Source organism: Aythya marila, assembly GCF_965140915.1.
Source record: "Aythya marila genome assembly, chromosome: 28".
NCBI classification, from domain to species: Eukaryota; Metazoa; Chordata; class Aves; order Anseriformes; family Anatidae; genus Aythya; species Aythya marila.
The window spans coordinates 539784-567078 of record NC_139069.1 but is presented as its reverse complement, the minus strand read 5'-3'; the positions used below and the strand labels follow the sequence as shown (position 1 = coordinate 567078).

Below are 27295 nucleotides of genomic sequence, written 5' to 3'. Positions count from 1 at the left end.
CCCCCTGCAAGGCCTCAGCGGGGTCTGAGCGGCCTTATCGCGGCCCTGTCGCGCTCCTATCGCGATATAACCCAACATTAACCCCCCCCCTCTCCTTTTAACCCCCCCCCCGGCCTCTATCCCCGCTCCCCCCCCTCAGCCTCAGCCCCGGCCCCTCAGCGCCGCTCCCCTCCCCCCCCCCGCACCCTCCCCCCTCCCCTTCGAGGCCCCGTAAAGGGCGAAAAAAAGACCCAAAACTCCTCAGATTTGCCCCAAAAGCGTTTCGGGAGCTTCCCTAAAACCCCTCCCCGGCCCCCTCAGCGGCGGCCTCACCCCTGGGCCCCGCCGCTCCGCCGCCGCCGCCGCCGCCGCCTGCTCACAAAATGGCGCCCGCGCCGCCCTCTGCGCCGCTCCGGCCGGGAGCCCGCGGCCCCGCCCCTTTTCGCCTCAGGACGCGCGGCGATTGGCGGAGGGCGACGCCCATCACGCCGCTGGCCAATGGGAGGCGAGCGGGGGAGGGAGCGCGAGGCGAAGCGCGGGAGGAGGGCTGAGGGGGGACGAGACTGCGGTGGGGGGCGGCGCGCGGATTGGGCGGTGCGGGTGTCCGTCAAGAGGAGGAGCCAATAGGGAAAGGGGGCGGCGGGGAGGGCCCGCCTCCTGGCTCGGAGGGCTGAGGCGGCGGGAGGGCGGGGCCTCGGCGGAGGGCGCGCTGTGATTGGCTGGCGCCTCACGAACGCCGCGATGCGATTGGCTGGCGGCGCTGTCACTCCCCTCCTCCCTCCCTCCCTCAGGTGCCCCCCCCCAAATGTCCTAAAAGAAGCACTTTTCACCCCAAAAACTTACAAAAAAACACCACTTTTCTTTTATTGAACGCGGCGCGTGGAAAAGACCGAAGGGCTACCGGCTACGGCCAAAGTGAGGGGGGGGAGGGGGGCGGTTGGGGGCCAAAAAGAAAAAAAACATAAAATAAAAAATAAATATTTATCCTCCTGTGAGGCGGCAGGGGGATAAATAAGGCGGAATTGGGGTTTTTTGGGTGTTTTTTTTTTGGGGTTCCCCCCAAAAAAGTTTTTAGGGACCCCCCCCGTATTGTCCCAGCGCATTTTGGGCCCGCCTGAGAAGCTTTTTGGGGTCCCCCACCCCAAATTGATACGTTTTGGGGGGGGCGCAGATTTTGGGGTGAATTCGGGGGATTTTGGGGTCCCCCGTAACTCTATGGCTTTTCGGGGACCTCCCCCTGCAAGTTGGGGGGGGCTCGGCCCCGGTTTTGGGGTCGTTAACACCAAATTTGGGGCTTTTTTGGGCGCCCTTTGGGGTTGGCGGCCGCCATTTTGGGCCCCCAGCGCCCCCTTTTTGGGGCTTTCTGAGCCCAAATTATGGCGTTTTTGAGCCCAAATTTTCACGATTTTGGGATTTCGGACCCTCTATTTCCTCCCCTTAAAAAAAAGGGCGACCCCCACCCCCAAAAAAAAGACAAAAACCACCAAAAGAAAACCCAACCCCGCCAAAGCCTTGGTCCGGCGGCCGCCATTTTGGGCCCCCCACACCCCATTTTGGGGCTTTCTGAGCCCAAATTATGGCGTTTTCGAGCCCAAATTTTCACGATTTTGGGGTTTCGGACCCTATATTTCCTCCCCTTAAAAAAAAGGGTGACCCCCACCCCCAAAAAAAGACAGAAACCACCAAAAAAAAAACCCAACCCCGCCAAAGCCTTGGTCCGGCGGCCGCCATTTTGGGCCCCTCACACCCCATTTTGGGGCTTTCTGAGCCCAAATTATGGCGTTTTCGAGCCCAAATTTTCACGATTTTGGGGTTTCGGACCCTATATTTCCTCCCCTTAAAAAAAAGGGTGACCCCCACCCCCAAAAAAAGACAGAAACCACCAAAAAAAAAACCCAACCCTGCCAAAGCCTTGGTCCGGCGGCCGCCATTTTGGGCCCCCTGGCGCCCCGTTTTTGAGGCTTTCCGAGCCCAAATTTTGGGGTTTTCGAGCCCAAATGTGAGGATTTTGAGCCCAAATTTTCACAATATTGGGTTTTCGGACCCTATATTTCCTCCCCTTAAAAAAAAGGGCGACCCCCACCCCAAAAAAAACACCAAAAAAAAAACCAACTCCGCCACGCCTTGGTCCGGCGGCCGCCATTTTGGGCCCCCCACACCCCATTTTGGGGCTTTCCGAGCCCAAATTTTGGGGTTTTCGAGCCCAAATGTGAGGATTTCGAGCCCAAATTTTCACGATATTGGGATTTGGGACCCTCTATTTCCTCCCCTTAAAAAAAAGGGCGACCCCCACCCCAAAAAAAAAGACAAAAACCACCAAAAAAAACCCCAACCCCGCCACACGCCTTGGTCCGGCCCCCAGAAAACCCCACCCCGAACCCCCCAAAAAAACCCCAAAACCCAGGAAAACGGGGGCAAAAAACGAGTCCGTGAAGGATTTTTGGGGGATTTCGTCCCCCTTCCCTTACTTCCTCTTCTTTTTCGGGGGCCCCCCGCTGCGGCCGGGGCTGCGGGCGCTGTGGCGGCCGTGGCCGGGAGCCTTCCTCTTGCGGCTGCGCCCGTGCTCCTCTTCCTCCTCGTACTGGCTCTCGCGGTCGGCTTTTTTGGGGCAAAAAAGGGCGGAAAGGGTTAAAGGCGAAGCCGAAGTTGGTGGATTTTAACCCAAAAAGGGGCTCACCTTTGCGGGCTTCCTCCTCCAGCTCGTCCCAGTCCTTGCCGCTCTCCTCCTCGCTGCCCAGGGACTCCTTGGAGTATTCTGAGGGGGACAAAATGGGGGACGTGAGGGGAGGCCACTTTTTTGGGGACATGGAGGCCACTTTTTTGGGGACATGGAGGCCACCACCTCAGGAATTTAGAGGCCACCTCCTCAGAGATTTGGAGGCCACTTTTTTGGGGACATGGAGGCCACCTCCTCAGGAATTTAGAGGCCACCTCCTCGGGAATTTAGAGGCCACCTCCTCGGGGATCTGGAGGCCACCTCCTTGAGGATTTGGAGGCCACCTTTTTGGGGACATGGAGGCCACCTCCTCAGGAATTTAGAGGCCACCATCTTGGGGATTTGGAGGCCACCTCCTCAGGGATTTGGAAGCCACTTTTTTGGGGACCTGGAGGCCATCTCCTTTGGAATTTGGAGGCCACCTTTTTGGGGATTTGGAGGCCACATTTTTGGGGACTTAGAGGCCGCTTCTTTGGGAATTTGGAGGACACTTCTTTGGGGACATGGAGGCTACTTTTTTGGGGACATGGAGGCCACCTCCTCGGGAATTTGGAGGCCACCTTTTTGGGGATTTCGAGGCCACCTTTTTGGGGATTTCGAGGCCACCTTTTTGGGGATTTCGAGGCCACCTTTTTGGGGATTTAGAGGCCACTTTTTTGGGGATTTAGAGGCCACTTTTTTGGGGATTTAGAGGCCACTTTTTTGGGGATTTAGAGGCCACTTTTTGGGGGACCTGGAGGCCACCTTTTTGGGGATTTAGAGGCCACTTTTTTGGGGACCTGGAGGCCACCTCCTCGGGGATTTGGAGGCCACCTCCTCGGGGATTTGGAGGCCACTTTTTTGGGGATTTCGAGGCCACTTTTTTGGGGCCGCGTACCGGACTCCTCGGCCTCGGAGGAGTAATCCTCGTCGCTGTCCTCCTCCTCCTCCTCGTAGTCCTCCTCCGAGGGGTTGAAGGTCTCGTCCTCGATCTCCGACTCCGACTCGCCCACCTCCGCGTCGCTGCCCTGCCGGGGGGGACACGAAACGGCCCCGATTGCCCCAGGGGGGTCCAAAAATGCCCCCAGGGGGGCCTCAACTAGCCCTGGAGGGCCAAAAATGCCCCCGGGAGGTCCAAAAGTGCCCCCAGGAGCACCTCAACTACCCCAGGAGGTCCAAAATTGACCCCAGGAGGACCTCAATTGCCCCTGGAGGTTCAAAACTGCCCCCGGGAGGTCTAAAAATGCCCACAGGAAGACCTGAACTACCCCAGGAGGTCCAAAAATACCCCCAGAAGAACCTCAACTACCCCCAGGGGGCCCAAAAATGCCCCAGGAGGACCTCAATTGCCCCTGGAGGTCCAAAAATACCTCCGGGAGGACCTCAATTGCCCCTGGAGGTCCAAAAATGCCCCCAGGAGGACTTTAACTGCCCCAGGAGGACCTCAATTGCCCCTGGAGTTCCAAAAATGCCCCCAGGAGGACCTCAACTAGCCCTGGAAGTCCAAAACTACCCCAGGACGACCAAAACTGCCCCCAGGAGGAACTCAATTGCCCCCAGGAGGTCCAAAAATGCCCCCAGGACGTCCAAAACTGCCCCCAGGAGGTCCTCAACCACCCCCAGAAGACCCCAAATTGCCCCAGGAGGTCCTCAACCACCCCCAGAAGACCCCAAATTGCCCCAGGAGGTCCTCAACCACCCCCAGAAGACCCCAAATTGCCCCAGGAGATCCCAAACCGCCCCGGGAAGACCCCAAATCGCCCCAGAGGCCCCCAAATCCCCCCGGAAGCCCCCAAATCCCCCCGGGAGCTCCTCACCTCCCCCTCGGGCTCCAGGAAAGACCAGCCGCCCTGCTCGAAGAAGCCCTCGGGGTCGTCCACGATGGTCTTCATGATCTTGGTCCAGTTGAGGGACTGGACGCCCTCGGTGTACTTGAGGTCGCAGGAGCTGGGAGAGGACGGGAGGAGGATGAGGAGGAAGAGGAGGAAGAGGAGGAGGAGGAAGAAGGAGCTCGGGGGCCACTCACTTGAGCCACTCCTTGATGGGGTCGAGGGAGGCGACGGGGATGGCGTTGATCATGGTGACCTTCTTGCTGTAGTCCTTGTAGACGATGACCATGTCGAAGTTCTTCAGGTGGAACTGCACCCGCTCGAAGTGGATCAGCTCCACCTCGTCCAGCGTCACCACGAAGGGAGGCTGGGGAGGAGAAGGGGACCGTCGGCAGGATGTCCTTCCCTCTTCCCCAGCTTCTTTTGGCCCAAAAACGCTTGCTTTGGGCCCAAAAACGCTTGGGTTTCGCCCAAAAACGCTTGGTTCAGGCCTCAAAACTCTTCGTTTTGGCTCAAAAACGCTTGGGTTGGACCCAAAAACGCTTGGTTCAGGCCTCAAAACTCTTCGTTTTGGCTCAAAAACGCTTGGGTTGGACCCAAAAACGCTTGGTTCGGGCCCAAAAACTCTTCGTTTTGGCTCAAAAGCCCTTGGTTTGGCCCAAAAATGCTTGGGTTTGGCCCAGAAACACTTGGTTCGGGCCCAAAAACGCTTGGTTCAGGCCTCAAAACTCTTCGTTTTGACTCAAAAACGCTTGGGTTTGGCCTCAAAACTCTTCGTTTTGGCTGAAAAACTCTTGGTTTGGGACCAAAAGTGCTTGCTTTGGGCCCAAAAACGCTTGGGTTTCCCCAAAATGCTTGGGTTGGGCCCAAAAACGCTTGGTTCGGGCCTCAAAACTCTTCGTTTTGGCTCAAAAGCTCTTGGTTTGGCCCAAAAACTCTTAGTTTGGGACCAGAAACGCTTGGGTTTGGCCCAAAAACGCTTGGTTCGGGCTCAAAAACGCTTGGGTTTGGCCTCAAAACTCTTCGTTTTGGCCGAAAAACTCTTGGTTTGGGACCAAAAGCACTTGCTTTGGGCCAACAACCCTTGGTTTGGTCCATAAATCTTCTGGTTTTGGCCCAAAAGCTCTTGGGTTTGCCCCAAAAACGCTTGGTTCGTGCCCAAAAACGCTTGGGTCTGGGCTCAAAAGCTCTTAGTTTGGGCCCAAAAACTCTTGGTTCTGGCCCCAAAAACCCTTGGCTTAGGCTTCAAAACTCTTGGTCATGGCCAAAAACTCTTCGTTTTGGCCCCAAACCTCTTCGTTTTGGCCCCAAAATCCTTGGTTTTGGCCTCAAAACTCTTCGTTTTGGCCCCAAAATCCTTTGTTTTGGCCTCAAAACTCTTCGTTTTGGCCCCAAAATCCTTGGTTTTGGCCAAAAATGCTTCGTTTTGGCCCCAAACCTCTTGGGTTTGCCCAAAAACTCTTGGTTCTGCCCTCAAAACTCTTGGTTCTGCCCTCAAAACTCTTGGTTTTGGCCCAAAAAAACCTCGCTTCTGGCCTCGAAACTCTTCGTTTTGACCCAACAAGTCTTGCTTTTGCCCAAAACCCCTTGGTTTCGCCCCAAAACCCCATCCACCTCACCCATTCCGTGCAGTTGACCAGGGCGCTGCTGGTGGGCTGGAGGAGGCAGGTGCTGCGGTAGGGCGCGCCGTTGAACCTGGAGGTGACACGGGACGGTCTCGGGGGGGTCAAACCGTGGGTTTTTGGGGGAAAAAAGAGGGATTTTGGGGTCTCCGGGCCCCACTCACCCCAGCTCCCGGAAGGGGACCTCGAATTCCAGCTCCTCCTTGGTGAGGGCCTCCACCTTCTCGATGAAGTTCTTGAAGGCCGTCTTCAGCTTGTGGCGCATCTCCCGCTCCATCTGGGGGGTTCAAAGTCCCCAAAATAACTCCGGGAGCCCCAAAAAGATCACCGGGAGACACCGAAATAGCCCGAGAACCTCAAAAAGCACCCCAAGAACCTCAAAAACCACCCCAAGAACCTCAAAAACCGCGCCAAGAACCTCAAAAACCATGCCAAGAACCTCAAAAACATCACCAGAAGATCCTAAAATACCCCAAGAACTCCCCAAAACGCCCCAAGAACCCAAAAAACCACCCCAAGAACCCCAAAAACCACCCCAAGAACCCCAAAAACACCCCAAGAACCTCAAAAACACCACCAGGAGACCCAAAAATACCCCAAGAACCTCAAAAACTACCCCCAAGAACCCAAAAAAACACCACCAGAAGACCCAAAAACCCTAAGAACCCAAAAAAACACCACCAGAAGACCCAAAAATGCCCCAAGAACCTCAAAAGCACCACCAGAAGACCCCAAACCACCCCAAAAACCTCAAAAGCACCCCAAGAACCCAAAAACCACCACCAGGAGACCCAAAAATACCCCAAGAACTCGCCCAAATGCCCCAAGAACCTCAAAAACCACCCCAAGAACCTCAAAAACCACTCCAAGAATCCCAAAAACACCACCAGAAGACCCAAAAATACCCCAAGAACTCACCAAAATACCCCAAGAACCTCAAAAACCACCCCAAGAATCCCAAAACCACCACCAGGAGACCCAAAAACGCCCCAAGAATCTCAAAACCACCCCAAGAACCTCAAAAACCAGCCCAAGAACCCAAAAAACCACCACCAGAAGACCCCAAAACACTCCAAGAACCACAAAACCACCACCAGGAGACCCAAAAATACCCCAAGAACTCCCCAAAATTCCCCAAGAACCCCAAAAAACACCACTATAACCCAAAAACCCTAAGAACCCAAAAACACACCACCATAACCCAAAAAACCACCACCAGAACCCAAAAAACACCACCAGGAGATCCAAAATGCCCCAAGAACCCCCAAAACACCACCAGAAGACCCCAAAAATACCCCAAGAACCTCAAAAACCACCCCAAGAACCTCAAAAACCACCCCAAGAACCCCAAAACCACCACCAGGAGACCCAAAAACCCTAAGAACCCAAAAACACACCACCATAACCCAAAAAACCACCACCAGAACCCAAAAAACACCACCAGGAGATCCAAAATGCCCCAAGAACCCCCAAAACACCACCAGAAGACCCCAAAAATGCCCCAAGAACCTCAAAAACCAACCCAAGAACCCCAAAAAACACCCCAAGAACCCCAAAAACACCAGCAGGAGACCCAAAAACACCCCAAAAACCCTCAAAAACCACCACCAGAAAACCCCAAACCACCCCAAGAACCCCAAAAACACCACCAGGAGACCCAAAAACCACGCCAAGAACCTCAAAAACCACTCCAAAAACCCCAAAAACCACCACCAGAAGACCCAAAAACCCTAAGAACCCAAAAAAACACCACCAGAAGACCCAAAAATGCCCCAAGAACCTCAAAAGCACCACCAGAAGACCCCAAACCACCCCAAAAACCTCAAAAGCACCCCAAGAACCCAAAAACCACCACCAGGAGACCCAAAAATACCCCAAGAACTCGCCCAAATGCCCCAAGAACCTCAAAAACCACCCCAAGAACCTCAAAAACCACTCCAAGAATCCCAAAAACACCACCAGAAGACCCAAAAATACCCCAAGAACTCACCAAAATACCTCAAGAACCTCAAAAACCACCCCAAGAATCCCAAAACCACCACCAGGAGACCCAAAAACCACCCCAAGAATCTCAAAACCACCCCAAGAACCTCAAAAACCAGCCCAAGAACCCAAAAAACCACCACCAGAAGACCCCAAAACACTCCAAGAACCACAAAACCACCACCAGGAGACCCCAAAATACCCCAAGAACTCCCCAAAATTCCCCAAGAACCCCAAAAAACACCACTAGAACCCAAAAACCCTAAGAACCCAAAAACACACCACCATAACCCAAAAAAACACCACCAGAACCCAAAAAACACCACCAGGAGATCCAAAATGCCCCAAGAACCCCCAAAACACCACCAGAAGACCCAAAAAATACCCCAAGAACCTCAAAAACCACCCCAAGAACCTCAAAAACCACCACCAGGAGACCCCAAAACCCTAAGAACCCAAAAAAACCACCACCATAACCCAAAAAAACACCACCAGAAGACCCAAAAATGCCCCAAGAACCTCAAAAACCAACCCAAGAACCCCAAAAAACACCCCAAGAACCCCAAAAACACCAGCAGGAGACCCAAAAACACCCCAAAAACCCTCAAAAACCACCACCAGAAAACCCCAAACCACCCCAAGAACCCCAAAAACACCACCAGGAGACCCAAAAACCACGCCAAGAACCTCAAAAACCACTCCAAGAACCCCAAAAACCACCACCAGAAGACCCAAAAACCCTAAGAACCCAAAAAAAAAAAACCAGGAAACCCAAAAACACCCCCAGGAGACCCAAAAATACCCCAAGAACCTCAAAAACCACCCCAAGAACCCAAAAAAACACCACCAGGAGACCCAAAATACCCCAAGAACCTCAAAAACCAACCCAAGAACCCCAAAAAACACCCCAAGAACCCCAAAAACACCACCAGGAGACCCAAAATACCCCAAGAACTCTCCAAAACGACCCAAGAACCCAAAAAACCACCCCAAGAACCCCAAAAACACCACCAGGAGACCTAAAAACACTCCAAGAACCCCAAAACCACCACCAGGAGACCCAAAACCACTACCAGAAAACCCCCAAAACACCCCAAAAACCCTCAAAACCCCCCCGAAACCCCAAAACACCTCCTGGACAACCTCCAAAACCCCTCAAAGAACCCAAAAACCCCTGAAATAACCCCCCAAAAAAACTCAGAGGACCCCCAAAAACATTCCAAGAACCCAAAACACCTCCCAAAAACCCTCAAAACCACCCCGAGACCCCAAAACACCTCCCAAAAACCCTCAAAACCACCCCAAAACCCCAAAATACGTCTTGAAGAACCTCCAAGACCTTCTCGAGACCCCAAAACACCTCCCAATAACCCTCCAAACCACCCCAAAACACCACCCTGAGACCCCAAAACACCACCTAAAAACCCTTAAAACCACCCCAAAACCCCAAAACACCTCCCAAAAACCCTCAAAACCACCCCAAAACCCCAAAATACGTCTTGAAGAACCTCCAAGACCTTCTCGAGACCCCAAAACACCTCCCAAAAATCCCGAAAACACCCCCCAAAACCACCCCAAAACCCCAAAAACACCTCGTGGAGAACCTCCCGAACCCCTCGACGAACCCAAATACCCCTGAAATTACCCCAAAAAACCCCCCCTGAGGACCCCCAAAAACATTCCAAGAACCCAAACCACCACTCCGAGACCCCAAAACACCTCCCAAAACCCCCAAAAACCCCACCCAAAACCCCTCCAAACCCCCCCGAAACCCCAAAAACACCTCCTGGAGAACCTCCAAAACCACCGCGAGACCCAAAAACCCCTGAAATAACCCCCAAAAAAAACCCTGAGGACCCCCAAAAACATTCCAAGAACCCAAAACACCACCCTGAGACCCCAAAACCACCCCAAAACCCCAAAAACACCATTGAAAAACCCTCCAAACCCCCCCGAAACCCCAAAAACACTTCGTGGAGAACCTCCAAAACCCCTCGACGAACCCAAAAACCCCTGAACTAACCCCAAAAAAAACCCCTGAGGACCCCCAAAAACATTCCAAGAACCCAAAACACCCCCTTGAGACCCCAAAACACCTCCCAAAAACCCTGAAAACACCCCCCAAAACCCCTCCAAACCCCCCCGAAACCCCAAAACACCTCCTGGAGAACCTCCAAAACCACCCCGAGACCTAAAATCCTCTGAAATAACCCCAAAAAAAACCCCTGAGGACCCCCAAAAACATTCCAAGAACCCAAAACACCTCCTCAAACCCCTCAAAACCTCCCCAATACCCCAAAAACACCACCCAAAAACCCTCAAAACCCCCCCAAAACCCCAAAAACACCTCCTGGAGAACCTCCAAAACCACCCCGAGACCCAAAAACCCCTGAAATAACCCCAAAAAAAAACCCTGAGGACCCCCAAAAGCATTCCAAGAACCCAAAACACCCCCCAAAAACCGTCAAAACCACCCTGAGACCCCAAAACACCTCCCAAAACATCCAAAAACACCCCCCAAAACCCCTCCAAACCACCCCGAAACCCCAAAAACACCTCGTGGAGAACCTCCCGAACCCCTCGACGACCCCAAAACCCCCTGAAATTACCCCAAAACCCCCCCCGAGGACCCCAAAAACATTCCAAGAACCCAAAACACCACCCTGAGACCCCAAAACACCTCCCAAAACCCCCAAAAACCCCACCCAAAACCCCTCCAAACCACCCCAAAACCCCAAAAACACCTCGTGGAGAACCTCCAAAACCACCCCGAGACCTAAAATCCTCTGAAATAACCCCAAAAAAACCCCGAGGACCCTCAAAAACATTCCAAGAACCCAAAACACCACCCTGAGACCCCAAAACACCTCCCAAAACATCCAAAAACACCCCACAAAACCCCTCAAAACCCCCCCGAAACCCCAAAAACACCTCGTGGAGAACCTCCCAAACCCCTCGACGACCCCAAAACCCCCTGAAATTACCCCAAAACCCCCACCTGCTCGGCGTAGAGGTCGTCCCTGTCGTGCATGTGCTGGTGCTTGCCCAGGTCGGTGGTGATCTCGCCCACCTCCGTGTAGAACTGGACGTCGGTGTGGCGCTTCTTCCCGAACATGATGGCGTTCTGCGACCCGAAACGCGCCAAAATTGAGCTTTTTCGCCCCAAAACGAGGCGGGGGGGTGGGGCGGGGGAGGCACCTTGAGGTGGAAGTGGAGCACGATGATCATCTCGCCGTCGCAGGGCTGGAAGACGGCGTGCTTGATGTTGTTGTAGAGGATGTCCACTTTGTCGCCGCGCACCGACGTGAAGCGGAACCCTACGGCGACGACAACACCAAGAGCCCGCCCATCATCACCCTCATCATCCTCATCACCCTCATCCTCCTCATCATCATCTTCATCATCATCATCCTCATCTTCATCCCCCTACCGTTGACGTGGGCCTCCAAGGAGCCCTGCATCCTCTTCTGGGCGATGTTGGGCCGGATGTAGAGATCCTTCAACTTGGGGTTGCTGCGGTTGAGGTTGATGACCAACGAGTCTTGCTTGACGATCCCCTGGCGACCGAGAGCACCCATGGGTGCCGCCACCCTCCCGGGGGCACCCACGGGTGCTGGGGGGGGCCGCCCCGGGGCTCACCTCTTTCTCTTTCTCCTCCGCCTCGCGGGTTTTGTAGCGTTTTTGGACCTCCTTGATGATGCGGAAGGCGTTCTGCAAGTTGAGCGCCGGCACCGTCTGCTCGCCCGGCGTCTTCATGTTGGACGCCCTGTAGGTTCTGCAGCCCCGTGGTCACCCCCAAAACGTCCCAAAAAACCCCAAAACGGCCCCAAAACGTCCCCCGAAATTCGGACTCACATCTCCTTGACGAAGGTGGCCTCGGGGTTGGGGAAGATGTTGCCTTCGTTGCGCCCCAAGGCGCTGCCGGGGCAGTAGAAGTTGATGCGGAGGTAGGTGTAGTCGCCCTCCACCGACATGCTGATGTTCTGCACCAAAAAAGGAGGGTTTGAACCCAAAACGGGGGTGCGGCGGGACGAGTTTTGCTGGTTTTGGGCCGCCGCCTGCCGCCAAACGGCGCCGCGCGGCGTTAAAAGCCTCAAATTTCGGCCCAAAACGCAGCGTTGAGGTTCTCCAACCCCAAAAGTCAACATTTTCCACCCAAAAACTCAATATTTTCCACCCCAAAACCCAACGTTCAGGTTATCCAACCCCAAAAGTCAACGTTTTCCACCCCAAAACCCAAAATTTTCCAGCCCAAAAGTCAACGTTGAGGTTCTCCAAACCCCAAAACTCAACGTTTTCCATCCCAAAACCCAAAATTAAGGTTCTACAACCCCAAAAGTCAACGTTTTCCACCCCAAAAGTCAACGTTGAGGTTCTTCAAACCCAAAACTCAACGTTTCTCCACCCCAAAACCCAAAATTAAGGTTCTCCAAACCCCAAAACTCAACGTTTTCCACCCCAAAACCCAAAATTTTCCAGCCTAAAAGTCAACGTTGAGGTTCTCCAACCCCAAAAGTCAACTTTTGGGTTTGAAGAACCTCAACGTTGACTTTTGGGGCGGAAAACGTTGAGTTTTGGGTTTGAAGAACCTCGACCTCAACGCTGAGACTCTCCAAACCCCAAAACCCAACGTTTTCCACCCCAAAACTCAACATTTTCCACCTCAAAAGTCAACGTTGAGGTTCTCCAACCCCAAAAGTCAACATTTTTCCACCTCAAAACTCAACGTTGAGGTTCTCCAACCCCAAAACTCAATGTTTTCCACCCCAAAACTCAACATTTTCCACCTCAAAAGTCAACGTTGAGGTTCTTCAAACCCAAAAGTCAACGTGGAGGTTCTCCAACCCCCCAAATCAACATTTTCCACCCCAAAACTCAACATTTTCCAGCCCAAAAGTCAACGTTGAGGTTCTCCAACCCCAAAACTCAACATTTTCTGCCCCAAAACCCAATGTTGAGGTTCTCCAACCCCAAAACCCAACGTTTCTCCGCCCCAAACCTCAACATTCTCCACCCTACAACCCAAAGTTGAGGTTTTTCACCCCAAAACTCATTGTTTCTTCACCGTAAAACCCAATTTTGAGGTTCTCCAACCCCCCAAACCCAACATTTCTCCACCCCCACAACCCAACCTTGACCTTCTCCAAGACTGGACGAACCCTTGGTCACTTTGTCCGACTCGTGGCGCCCCGAGGTGGCCCAAAACCCCCCAAAAACGCCCCGAAACCCCCCGAAATGCCCCAAAATGTCCCCAAAATGCCCGAAATGGCCCCAAAACCCCACCTTGATGGTGGCGATGTGGAAGGGGGTGGCGATGCCGAAGACGGGCATGATGACGGTCTCGTACTTCTTGTCGATGTAGATCTTCATCTCGCGGATGTGGGGCTCCTTGGGCATCAGCGCCGGGTTCTTGTAGGAGATGTTGGACTTCCGGGCTCTGGCGGGAAGGAATCGGGTCAAAACGAGGCGGTTTTGGGGAAAAAATGAAGAAAAAGGGGCTCACTTCTGGATTTGCTGCTCGCCCTTCTGCTCCGTCAGGCGGCGGCGGGCTTCTTCGTTGAGTTGGGCGGCCAACTCCTTCTGGTGGGCCCGGCGCTTCTCCTCCGCCGTCAGCTCGTTCTGGAGGACACCAAAAACAAAAAAAAAGGGGCGTGGAGGACCCGATTTCCCCGTTTTTTACCCCAAAAAAATTGTAGCCCGCAAGCCTTACCCGCGTCCGCTCCGTCAGCAGCGCCGCCCGGGAGCTGCGGCCCAAGAGGTCTTCGGCTTCGTCCTTCTCCTCTTCCTCCTCCTCCTCGTCCTCGTTCTGGGGGGAAAACGGGCGTTTTTGACACAAATTATTAAAAAAGGAGCCAGTTTGGGCTCTTTTCCGCCCCCGTTTAGGCGATTTTGCCCAAACCCCGTCAAAAAAAGGCGATTTTTCCCGAATCGAGCACAAGATAACGTCGATTTTGCCAAACTGAGCGTAAAAACAATCAATGTTGCCCAAAATCGAGCACAAAAAAGTCAACTTGGCCCAAATCACATCACAAAATCATCAATTTTGCCCAAACCGCGTTGGAAAAGAGCCAGTTTTGTCCAAATTGTGTCAGAAAAAAGCCAATTTTGCCCAAACCGCGTCAAAAAAGAGCCAGTTTTGCCCAAATCGTGTCAGAAAAACGCGAATTTTACCCAAGTCATGTCAAAGAAGAGCCAATTTTGCTCAAATCACGTCAGAAAGATGTGAATTTTGCCCAAACTGCATAAAAAAAAAAAAAAAAAAAAAAAAAAAAATTTTTGCTCAAACTGCGTCAAAAAAGAGCCAATTTCACCCAAACCGTGTCTGAAAAACGCAAATTTTGCCCAAACCATGTCAAAAAAGAGCCAATTTGGCCCAAATCATGTCAGAAAAATGTGACTTTTGCCCAAATTATGTGAAAAAAAGTGACTTTTGCCCAAATCACGTCAAAGAAGAGCCAGTTTTGCCCAAACCATGTCAGAAAAACGTGAATTTTGCCCAAACCATGTCAAAAAAACGTGAATTTTGCCCAAACAAGGCTGAAAAAGGAGGTTTTGCCCCCAAAACATCCCCCGTGCATCACCTTGAGGAAGATGCCGACGTTCTTGACCTTCTTCTTGACGGCGGTGAGGATGATGGCGGGGCCGTCCTGCGGGGAGGAAGATGAGGAGGATGAGGAGAAGAAAAAGGAGAAGAAGAAGAGGAGGAGGAGGAGGAGGAGGAGGAGGAGGAAGAGGAGGAGGAGAAGAAGAAGAAGAGGAGGAAGAGGAGAGGAAGAATAGAAGGAGGAGAAGGAGGAAGAGAAGGAGAAGAAGAAGGAGGAGAAGAAAGTGGAGGAAGAGGAAGATGAGGAGGAGAAGAAGAAGAAGAGAACAAGAAGAGGAGGAGAAAAAAAGAAGAAAGAGGAGGAAGAGGAGGAGGAAGGAGGAGAAGAAGAGGGAGAGGAAAAGAAGAAGAAAAGGAAAAGAAGAAGAAAAGGAAAAGAAGAAGAAAAGGAAAAGAAGAAGAAAAGGAAAAGAAGAAGAAAAGGAAAAGAAGAAGAAAAGGAAAAGAAGAAGAAAAGGAAAAGAAGAAGAAAAGGAAAAGAAGAAGAAAAGGAAAAGAAGAAGAAAAGGAAAAGAAGAAGAAAAGGAAAAGAAGAAGAAAAGGAAAAGAAGAAGGAGGAAGAGGAAGATAGAACAAGGAGGAGGAAAAGAAGAAGAAGAAAAGAAGAAGAAGAAGAAAAGAAGAAGAAGAAGAAAAGAAGAAGAAGAAGAAAAGAAGAAGAAGAAGAAAAGAAGAAGAAGAAGAAAAGAAGAAGAAGAAGAAAAGAAGAAGGAGGAGGAAGAGGAGAAGAAGGAAGAAGAAAAGAAGAAGAAAAGAAGAAGAAAAGAAGAAGAAAAGAAGAAGAAAAGAAGAAGAAAAGAAGAAGAAAAGAAGAAGAAAAGAAGAAGAAAAGAAGAAGAAAAGAAGAAGAAAAGAAGAAGAAAAGAAGAAGAAAAGAAGAAGAAAAGAAGAAGAAAAGAAGAAGAAAAGAAGAAGAAAAGAAGAAGAAAAGAAGAAGAAAAGAAAAAGGAGGAGGAGGAGGAAGAAGGAGGAGGAGGAGGAGGAGGAAGAAGGAGGAGGAGGAGGAGGAGGAAGAAGACAAAGAACAAGGAAGAGGAAGAGGAGGAGGAGAAGAAGAAAATAAGAAGAAAAAGAAGAAGAAAAGAAGAAAACGAAGGAGAAGAAAACGAAGGAGGAAGATGAGCAGAAAGAGAAGGAGGAAGAAGGAGGAAGAGGAGGAGGAAGAGGAGGATGAAGACGAGCAGCAGCCCACCCCCGGGTGCCGTCCCCGTGCCCCCACCTCGTCCACCAGCACGGTGTCCCCGATGAAGATGGCGTAGGTGCGCTCCTCCGGCTTCTTGCCCTCCTTGTTGGCCAGCTCCGAGAAGCCCACGTTGATGCTGAACACCATGCCTGGAAGGGCAAAAAACCAAGGAAATCACCCCAAAAAATTTGGGGGCATCCCGGGGAGCCCGTAGGGATCCTAGAAATTTTGGGGGAGATCCGCGGGGATTTGGTTCTCACCCTTCTTCAGGCGCTGCTGGTTCTTGCTGTTGATGACCAGGGAGCCCTCGCGGAACTCGATGCCCATGGCGAAGCTGGAGGGCAACAAAATGACCCCAAAACGTCCCCAAAATATCCCCAAAATATCCCCAAAACATCCCCAGAATTTCATAAAAAGGTCCCCAAAAGGTCCCCAAAATTCCCCCAGAATTTCATAAAAAAGTTCCCAAAATCTCCCTAAAATTTCATAAAAAGTTCCCCAGAATTTTATAAAAAGGTCCCCAAAATATCCCTAAAATTTCATTAAAAGGTCCCCAAAAGGTCCCCAAAATTTCCCCAGAATTTCATGAGAAGTTCCCCAGAATTTCATAAAAAGGTCCCCAAAATTTCATGAAAAGTTCCCCAGAATTTCATAAAAAGGTCCCCAAAATCTCCCTAAAATTTCATTAAAAGGTCCCCAAAAGTTCATAAAAAGGTCCCCAAAAGTTCATAAAATGTTCCCCAAAAGGTCCCCAAAATTTCATTAAAAGGTCCCCAGAATTTCATACAAAGGTCCCCAAAAGGTCCCCAAAATTTCATTAAAAGGTCCCCAAAATTTCATTAAAAGGTCCCCAAAAGTTCATAAAAAGGTCCCCAAAAGTTCATAAAAAGGTCCCCAAAATATCCCTAAAATTTCCCCGAAATTTCATAAAATGTTCCACAAAAGGTCCCCAAAATTTCATAAAAAGGTCCCCAAAATTCTATAAAAAGGTCCCCAAAACGTCCCCAAAATTTCATAAAAAGGTGCCCAAAAGTTCATCAAAAGGTCCCCAGAAATTTCCCCAAAACACCCCTAAAACGCCCCAAAAACATCCCCCAAAACGGCCCCCAAAATTTTACAAAAAGCCCCAAAATTTCCCCAAAAGCCCCCCAAATCCCCAAAGTTTCCCCAAAATTTCCCCCAAATCCTGTCTCCCCAAAATCCCCCCAAATCCCCCAAATTTCCCAGAAATCTCCCCAAATCCCCAAAAATCTCCCCAAAAGCCCCCCAAACATCCCCAAAATCCCCCCAAACCCCCCAAACATCCCCAAAGTTCCCCAAAACATCCCCAAGAATCTCCCAAATCCCCCAAATTCCCCCTAAACGTCCCCAAAATCCCCCAAAACCCCCCAAAACCTCCCAAAACCCCCCCAAACCCCCCAAATTTCCCCGAATTCCCCCAAATTTCCCAAAACCGCCATTTCTCACCCCAAATTCTTGGTGATCTTGCCGAGCAGCTCGGGCTTCTGCTTCTTCACCACCTCCATCACCGCCCCGTAGACGTCGCAGAGCCGCGCGCCTGCCGCCGCCACGCAACATTGACAAAAAACCCCAAAAACGACCCAAAACGACCCAAAATGACCCAAAATCGCCGGAATTCACCCCAAAACCGGCCTCACCGTGCCGCATCTCCTTGAGCATCTCCTCCTGGAGCTGCAGGAGGAAGGCGTAGTGGTCCTGCATCTCCTGGGGGGGGTCGACCATCAGCGTGCGCACCAGGTTGGAGCAGTAGGATTTGTAGCGGATCCCCATGGCGCAGGTGATGGCCCCGAAGTGCATGTGGTTCTTGTCGCTGTTTTGGGGCGAAAAAGGGAAAAATCGGGGCTCAGAATTGCAAAGGAACGGTCAACCGACCTCAAAAACGGCTTCGGAACGGGCAAAAAGAAGTGGACGGGCTCTTCGCGGCGGGCAACGATGGCCAACGGGGAAGAGGGCGCCACGGAGGAAGGCAAAAATTGAAGGCCCTAAAACGTCGCCGACCCCAAAACCACGGTAATTTTGGGGTGAAAACTTGGGTTTTGTGAAGGAATCCCAAAATCGAAGACCCCGAAGATGTCACCGTGAAAAAAAAGCCAAAATTGAAGACCCCAAAGAGGGCGCCATGGAGGAAGTCAAAAATTGAAGACCCTATAACACCGCCGACCCCAAAACTGGGATAATTTTGGGGTGAAAACTTGGGTTTTGTGAAGGAACCCCAAAATTGAAGACCCCAAAGAAGCCACCGACCCCAAAACCGTGATAATTTTGGGGTGAAAACTTGGGTTTCGTGAAGGAACCCCAAAATTGAAGACCCCAAAGATGCCACCGACCCCAAAACCGTGATAATTTTGGGGTGAAACCTTGGGTTTCGTGAAGGAACCCCAAAATTGAAGACCCCCAAGATGTCACCAACCCCAAAACTGTGATAATTTTGGGGTGAAAACTTGGGTTTCGTGAAGGAACCCCAAAATTGAAGACCCCAAAGATGCCGCCATGGAGGAAGCCAAAAATCGAAGACCCCAAAAACGCCTCCGACCCCAAAACCGTGATAATTTTGGGGTGAAAACTTGGGTTCCGTGAAGGAACCCCAAAATTGAAGACCCCAAAGATGTCACCGTGAAAAAAAAGCCAAAATTGAAGACCCCAAAGAGGGCGCCATGGAGGAAGTCAAAAATTGAAGACCCTATAACGCCGACGACCCCAAAACCACGATAATTTTGGGGTCAAAACTTGGGTTTTGTGAAGGAACCCAAAAATTGAAGACCCCAAAGAAGCCATCGACCCCAAAACCGTGATAATTTTGGGGTCAAAACTTGGGTTTCGTGAAGGAACCCCAAAATTGAAGACCCCAAAGATGCCACCGACCCCAAAACCGTGATAATTTTGGGGTGAAAACTTGGGTTTCGTGAAGGAACCCAAAAATTGAAGACCCCAAAGAAGCCACCAACCCCAAAACTGTGATAATTTTGGGGTGAAAACTTGGGTTTCGTGAAGAAACCCCAAAATTGAAGACCCCCAAGATGACACCGACCCCAAAACTGGGATAATTTTGGGGTGAAAACTTGGGTTTCGTGAAGGAACCCCAAAATTGAAGACCCCAAAGATGTCATCATGAAGGAACCCAAAAATTGAAGGCCCCAAAAATGCCACCGACCCCAAAACCGTGACAATTTTGGGGTCAAACCTTGGATATAAGGTCATGGGGACGAATTTTGGGGCCAAATTTGGGGATTTTGGCCCACCTGACCACGCTGAACTTGATGTATTTGCCTTTCCTGAAGCCACCACGGAGGAACCCCAACCCCAAAGCCCCCTTAGATGCCACCAACCCCAAAACCACGCCAATTTTGGGGTCAAACCTCAACGCCACGCCACGGGGACGGATTTTGGGGCCAAATTCGGGGATTTTGGGCCCACCTGACCACGCCGAACTTGACCTTGTAGTTCCCAACCCTAAAACCCCCCAAGATGCCACCATGAAGGAACCCCAACCCCAAAGCCCCCTTAGATGCCACCAACCCCAAAACCACGCCAATTTTGGGGTCAAACCTCGGATATAAGGTCATGGGGATGAATTTTGGGGCCAAATTTGGGGATTTTGGCCCACCTGACCACGCTGACCTTGACCTTGTAGTCGCCTTCCTGAAGCCACCATAAGAACCTTCACCCCAAAGCCCCCTTAGATGCCACCAACCCCAAAACCTTGACAATTTTGGGGTCAAATCTCAACGACACTCCACGGGGATGAATTTTGGGGCCAAATTCGGGGATTTTGGGCCCACCTGACCACGCTGAACTTGAGGTTGTAGTTCCCAACCCTAAAACCCTCCAAGATGCCACCACGAAGGAACCCCAACCCCAAAGCCCTCTTAGATGCCACCAACCCCAAACCCTTGACAATTTTGGGGTCAAACCTCGGATATAAGGTCATGGAGACGAATTTTGGGGAAAAATTTCGCGATTTTGGCCCACCTGACCACGCCGAACTTGACCTTGTAGTCGCCTTCCTGAAGCCACCATGAGAACCTTCACCCCAAAGCCCCCTTAGATGCCACCAACCCCAAAACCACGCCAATTTTGGGGTCAAACCTCGGATATAAGGTCACGGGGACGAATTTTGGGGAAAAATTTTGGGATTTTGGGCCCACCTGACCACGCTGACCTTGACCTTGTAGTTGCCTTCCTTGAAACCACCACGAAGGAACCCCAACCCCAAAGCCCCCTGAGATGCCACCAACCCCAAAACCTTGACAATTTTGGGGTCAAACCTCAACGCCACGCCACGGGGACGGATTTTGGGGCCAAATTCGGGGATTTTGGGCCCACCTGACCACGCCGAACTTGACCTTGTAGTCGCCTTCCTGAAGCCACCATGAGAACCTTCACCCCAAAGCCCCCTTAGATGCCACCAACCCCAAAACCACGCCAATTTTTTGGACAATCCTCAGCGACACCCTACGGGGACGGATTTTGGGGCCAAATTCGGGGATTTTGGGCCCACCTGACCACGCTGAACTTGAGGTTGTAGTTGCCCCCGCTCTGGATGATGGGCGGGTAGCACATCTCCACCGTGGAGGGGTCGGCCCCCGCCAGGTACTTCTTCTCCTCGATGGCCTTCTCCACCGACTCAGCCAACTTGCTGTGCCTCACTTTCTGCAAAAAACGACAAAAACGGGTCAAAAACGCTGGCCCGGGAGACCCGTTTGGCCCCGAACTCGCCCCAAAACCTCACCTCGTCGGCGTCCACGATCTCCATCACCCTCTCCTTGAAGAATTTGGAGAAGACCTCGGAGGTGATGGCGGCCGCCTTGCGCATCAGCTGCAGCTCGCCGTCCTCCTTGGCCGCCATGGTGTAGGCCACCACCGCGCTGATGTCCACCTGTTTTTTTGGGGGAAAAAACGGGGAAATCGGGGTCGCCCAAAGCCCAACGGGATGAGACGGGGTGGGGGGGAGCTCCTGGAACCTTCTCGAAGCCCTCCTTGGCCAGGCAGTCGTTCCAGCTCCTCATGAAGTCGCCGGGGAATTTGTCCTTGCTGAAGACGCCGATGCGTTTGCCGGCCTTGCTGGCCTTCAGGGCCTCCACCATCTTCTCGAAGTTGGCCTTGTTGCTCTCATTCTGGGGTAAAAAGTAGGAAAAATGGTTAAAACTACCCCTCACTCCTCATGGACGCCTCCTGAAGGGCTTCTTCTGTCGCTGTGTTCGACGGAAAGAGGGGTTTGGAGGTGGTGGGAGCCCAAAAACGCGTCTCAACGTCAACGTTGGCCATCCCAACGCCCATTTCTACCCCAAAAACCCCCCAAAAAACCTAAATCAACTCAAAATTGGAAATCCCAAAACCCATTTCTATATGCCAAGACACCAAAACCACGTTTTCACCTCAAAATTGGTCATCCCAACACCTATTTCTACCCTCAAGACCCCAAAAACGTGTCTCAACGTCAACGTTGGCCATCCCAACGCCCATTTCTACCCCAAAAAAAACAAAAACCCCTAAATCACCTCAAAATTGGTCATCCCAAAACTCATTTGTATACGCCAAGACCCCAAAATCACATCCTCACCTCAAAATTGGTCATCCCAAAACCCATTTCTACCCCCAAAACCCCCAAGAACTCTAAATTACCTCAACGTTGGCCATCCCAACACCCATTTCTACCCCAAAAACCCCCAAAAAAGCCTAAATCACCTCAAAATTGGTCATTCCAAAACCCATTTCTACATTCCAAGACCCCAAAATCACGTCTTACCTCAAAATTTGTTATCCCAAAACCAATTTCTACCCCCAAAACCCCCAAAAACCCAAAATCACCTCAACGTTGGCCATCCCAACACCCCTTTCTACCTCAAAAACCCCCAAAAAACCCCAAATCACCTCTAAATTGGTCATCCCAACGCCCATTTCTACCCCCAAAACCCCATCTTACCTCAACGTTGGCCATCCCAAAACCCATTTCTACCCCCAAAAAACCCTAAAACCCCATCTCACCTCAACGTTGGCCATCCCAACACCCATTTCTACCCCCAAAACCCTAAATTACCTCAAAATTGATCACCCCAAAACCCATTTCTGCCCCCGAAACCCCATCTTACCTCAATGTTGACCATCCCAACACCCTATTTCTACCCCCCAAAACCCCAAAACCCCATCTTACCTCAACATTGGCCATCCCAAAACCCATTTCTACCCCAAAAACCCTGAATCACCTCAAAATTGGCCATCCAAAAACCCATTTCTACCCCAAAAACCCTAAATCACCTCAATGTTGGTCATCCCAAAACCCATTTCTACCCCCAAAAACCCCAAAACCCCATCTTACCTCAACGTTGGTCATCCCAAAACCCATTTCTACCCCAAACACCCCAAATCACCTCAACGTTGGCCATCCCAAAACCCATTTCTACCCCAAAAACCCTGAATCACCTCAAAATTGGTCATCCCAAAACCCATTTCTACCCCAAAAACCCTAAATCACCTCAATGTTGGTCATCCCAACACCCATTTCTACCCCCAAAAACCCCCCAAAAACCCAAATCACCTCAACATTGGCCATCCCAAAACCCATTTCTACCCCCAAAACCCAAAAAAAACCCATCTTACCTCAACGTTGACCATCCCAAAACCCATTTCTACCCCAAAAACCCCATCTTACCTCAAGATTGGTCATCCCAAAACCCATTTCTACCCCTAAAAACCCCAAAATCACATCCTCATGTCAAAATTGGCCATCCCAAAACCCATTTCTACCCCCAAAACCCAAAAAAAAACCATCTTACCTCAACGTTGGCCATCCCAACATCTCCTTCTTCCCCCCCAAGACCCCAAACCCCGTCTTACCTCAAAATTGATCATCCCAAAACCCATTTCTACCCCTAAAAACCCCAAAATCACATCCTCATGTCAAAATTGGCCATCCCAAAACCCATTTCTACCCCCAAAAACCCCAAAACCCCATCTTACCTCAACGTTGACCATCCCAAAACCCATTTCTACCCCCAAAAACCCCAAAACCCCATCTTACCTCAAAATTGGCCATCCCAAAACCCATTTCTACCCCCAAAACCCAAAAAAAAAACCATCTTACCTCAACGTTGGCCATCCCAAAACCCATTTCTACCCCAAAAACCCTAAATCACCTCAACGTTGGCCATCCCAAAACCCATTTCTACCCCCAAAACCCCATCTTACCTCAACGTTGGCCACCCCACCGCCCCCCTCATCCCCCCCAAGACCCCAAAACGCCCCCCCCGACCCCAAAACCCCCTCCTCACCTTCTCCCGCACCAGCAGGGTGATGGCGGGGACCCCGTTGGCGTTGTCGCCCCCCTTGCCGGTGGCCACCTGCTTGAGGAACTCCACCTTCTTCTTGCTGGCCATGAAGAGGATTTTGTCCTCGCAGAAGGCCATGATGGTGTCCGTCAGCTCGTAGCCGAAAAGCCAGGTCTGGAAAAGGGGGGGGATTTGGGTCAAAAAGACACAAAAACGGGCAAATTGAGCCAAAAAACGGTGAAATTGAGCCAAAAAATGGTGAAATTGAGCCAAAAAACGGACAAACGGACCCAAAAAACGGACAAACGGACCCAAAAAACGGACAAACGGACCAGAAAAAGCTCAAATTGACCCAAAAAAAGGTCAAATGGACCCCAAAAACGGTCAAATTGACCCAAAAAACGGTCAAATTGACCCCCGCAAAGCTCAAAGTGGCCCAAAAAAAGGTCTAATGGACCCAAAAAAAGGTCTAATGGACCCAAAAAAAGGTCTAATGGACCCAAAAAAAGGGTCTAATGGACCCAAAAAGGCTCAAATGGACGCCAAAAAGGCTCAAATGGACCCAAAAAGGTCAAATGGACCCAATAAAGGGTCAAATTGACCCAAAAAAGCTCAAATTGACCCAAAAAGGGTCAAATTGACCAAAAAAAAGTCAAAGTGAGCCAAAAAAGGCCTAATTGACCCAAAAAAGGATCAAAGCAAGCTCAAAAAAGGTCAAAGCGAGCCATAAAAAGTTGAAATTGGCCCCCAAAAAGATCAACGTGACCCCCAATAAAGGGTCAAAGCGACCCCCAAAAAAATAACTAATTGACCCCAAAAAAAGGGTCAAAGTGACCCCAAAAAGGGTCAAAGCGACCCAAAAAAGGGTCAAATTGACTCAATAAAGCTCAAATCAACCCCAAAAAGGGTCAAATCGACCCCAAAAAGGGTCAAATTGAGCCAAAAAAATGTCAAATTGAGCCGGAAAAGGTCAAATTGACCCCCAAAAAGGGTCAAATTGACCCAAAAAAAGCTCAAATTGAGCCAAAAAAAGGTGAAATTGCCCCAAAAATTGGTCCCCAGGGGGGTTTTCCTCACCTGTAGGGCGGTGGATTTGGCGTAGACGATCTCCTCGTCCACCCCCACCGACACCACGATGGCGTCGACGGCCCCGAATTCCTCCTCGCCTTTCTGGGGGGAAAAGGGAGAGATTTGGGGGCGAAAATTCCTCCCAAAATCCTAGAGATCCCCCCCAGAGGGTCCCGAAATCCTACACACACAAAAAAGCCCCAAAGAAGGGCTCCAAACCACCCTAAATGTCCCAAAAATGCCTCTGAACCACCACAAAACGCTCAATAAATGCCAAAATCCCCCCCAAATCCCCCAATAAAACCCCAAATACCCCCTAAATCTCCTCAAAACCCCCAATAAAACCCCAAATCCCCCCCAAATCTCCCCCACTACCCCCAATAAAACCCCAAATCCCCCCCAAAACCCTCAATAAAACCCCAAATCCCCCCAAATATCCCAAGATCCCCCAAAACCCCAAATAAAACCCCAAATCTCCCCAAAGACCCCCCAAAACTCCCAATAAAACCCCAAATCCCCCTCATAACCTCCCCAAATCCCCCCAAATCAAGCCCCAAATCCCCCCAAAAGACCCCTATTCCCCTCATAATTCCCCCAAATCTCCCCTAAATCCCCAAATAAAGCCCCAAATCCCCCCATAACCCCCCAAGTCCCCAATAAAATCCCAAATTCCCCTCATAATTGCCCCAAATCCCCCCCAAAACCCCAAATAAATCCCCAAATTACTCCTAAACCCCCAAATGAAGCCCCAAGTAACCCAAATAAAGCCACAAATCCCCCAGTAACACCCCTAACACTCCAAATAAAGCCACAAATCCCCTCATAACCCCCCCCAAATCCCCAATAAAACCCCAAATTCCCCTCATAATCCCCCCAAAAGCCCCAATAAAGCCCCAAATCCCCTGATAACCCCCCAAATCCACCCAGAAACCCCACTTTTCCCTCACAATCCCCCAAATAAAACCCCAATTCACCTCATTATCCCCCCAAATGCCCCATAAAAACCACTATTCCCCTCATAATCCCCCCAAAAGCCCAAATAAAGCCCCAAATCCCCTAATAACCCCACAGACCCCCCCCAAAACCCCACTTTTCCCTCACAATCCCCCATATAAAGCCCCAATTCCCCCCATAACCCACCCAAATTCCCAACAAAACCCCAAATTTCCCTCATAATTTCCCCAAATCCCCCAATAATCTATCCAATACCCCAAATAAAGCACCAAATCCCCCAATAATCCTCCCAAATCACCTCATAACCCCCCAAATCCGCCACAAAACCCCACTTTTCCCTCACAATCTCCCAAATAACGCCCCAAATCCCCTCATAACACCCCTAAATCCCCCATAAAGACCACTATTCCCCTCACAATTGCCCCAAATCCCTACAAAAAGCCCAAATAAAGCCCCAAATCCCCTCATAACCACCCAAATCCCCCAGAAAACCCCTCTTTTCCCTCACAATCCCCCAAAGAAAACCCCAGTTCCCCTCATAATCCCCCTAAACCCCCCATAAAGACCCCAATTCCCCTCATAATCCCCCCAAATCCCCCCCAAAACCCCACTTTCCCCTCAGAATTCCCCAAATAACTCACCAAATCCACTCATAACCCCCCTAAATCCCCCATAAAGACCCCAAATCCCCCCCCAAAACCCCACTTTTCCCTCAGAATCCCCCAGATAACGCCCCAAATCCCCTCATAACCTCCCTAAATCCCCCATAAAGACCACTATTCCCCTCAGAAACCCCCAAATCCCCCCAAAAAGCCCAAATAAAGCCCCACATCCCCTCATAACCCCCCAGATCCCCAATAAAACCCCAAATTCTCCTCATAATCCCCCCAAAAGCTCCCAATAAAGTCCCAAATCCCCTCATAACCGTCCAAACCCCCCACAAAGCCCCAATTTTCCCTCATAATCCCCCAAATAAAGCCCCAAACCCCCTCAAAACCCCCCCAAACCCCCAATAAAGCCCCAAAATCCCCTCATAACCCCCCAAATCCCCTCCAAAACCCCACTTTTCCCTCACAATCCCCCAAATAAACCCCCAATTCCCCTCATAACCCCCCCAATTCACCTCATAACCCCCCTCTAACCCCCCCCATCCCCCCCCCACGCCTCCCCCGAACCTTCCAGAACCCCCCCCTCCCCCCGCCCCCTCCCCCACCTGCCAGTTGCCATAGAGGCGGCGGACCCGGCGGTAGTAGGCCTCGCGGTCGAGGCTGAGCGCCATGGGGGCGGCCCCGGCGCGGCCTCCGCCTTCCTCCTCCTCCTCCTCCTCCTCCTCTTCCTCACGCCGCCTTCCTCCTCCTCCTCCTCCTCCTCCTCCTCCTCACGGCGCCCCCGGAAGCGCTTCCGCCGCCTGGCCGGCGCGCGCGCGCCGCCGCTTCCGCTTCCGGGTTTGCGCTCCATGGCAACGGCGCATGCGCACTATCCCCGCGTTCCTAAATCCCCCTTAAACCCACCCAAAAATCCGCCCTAAGCCCCTCCCCTTTTACATCCCCCCCTAATTCCTAATATTTAACCCTAAAAAATATTTTTCTCTGGTAAATCCCTCATAAATACGCACATACGCACCCAAACCCTACTCAACCCCTTTAAAACGCAGAATCCCCCTCCTAAACCCGCTTTAAACCCCGCAATCCGCGCCCAAACCCTTTCTACCCTCCCCGCCGGTGACGTTTCCCCCTAAATATTAAAAAATTTGAGGTAAATTCGTCAGAAATACAGACAAAACGCACTGCGCATGCGCAGAGAGCGCGGGGCGCATGCGTAGTGATGTCGCTGAGGCGATTCCCGCCGCCTGGCAGCGCGCGCGCATGCGCGGTGGGGAAGTAAGGGCAGAGCTCGCCCCGCGCGCATGCGCAGTGCGCAAAGTGAGGGCAAGACGCGCATGCGCAGTGCGCTCGCGGCGGCTCCTGGCAGCGCCGCCGCCGCCATTTTCCCTGAGGGAAAAAAATAAAACCCGCCCCCCCCCCCCCGCCACGAAATGACCCAAAATCGCCTCAAAACGCCCCAAAATCGTCACAAAACCACCCAAAATCAC

The 27295-nt window shown here is 51.4% G+C and overlaps 2 protein-coding genes across 2 annotated transcripts in view; both read right to left on the bottom strand.

Moving 5' to 3' along the window:
- Positions 1-344, bottom strand: part of HNRNPC (heterogeneous nuclear ribonucleoprotein C) — a 22220-nt gene extending 21876 nt beyond the window's left edge. Inside the window, exon 1 of the mRNA XM_082780559.1 lies at positions 313-344. The gene's annotated coding sequence lies outside the window, so the exon portion shown is untranslated. The remainder of the gene's footprint in view (positions 1-312) is intronic.
- A 2008-nt stretch (positions 345-2352) lies between these two features.
- SUPT16H (SPT16 homolog, facilitates chromatin remodeling subunit) lies at positions 2353-26544 on the bottom strand. Its single transcript, XM_082780550.1, has 26 exons — positions 26417-26544; positions 24259-24351; positions 23185-23355; positions 20878-21030; positions 20646-20792; positions 20415-20566; positions 17554-17726; positions 17363-17453; positions 16156-16229; positions 15932-16044; positions 14690-14755; positions 13819-13914; positions 13612-13727; positions 13392-13545; positions 11964-12091; positions 11748-11883; positions 11539-11665; positions 11307-11425; positions 11107-11232; positions 6290-6402; positions 6123-6198; positions 4701-4870; positions 4492-4621; positions 3573-3702; positions 2657-2734; positions 2353-2577 (listed from the first exon to the last, which is right to left on the bottom strand). The coding sequence occupies exons 1-26, from the start codon at positions 26480-26482 to the stop codon at positions 2444-2446; spliced, it is 3132 nt and encodes a 1043-aa protein (XP_082636676.1). The 5' UTR covers positions 26483-26544; the 3' UTR covers positions 2353-2443.
- Between the last annotated feature and the right edge of the window lie 751 nt (positions 26545-27295).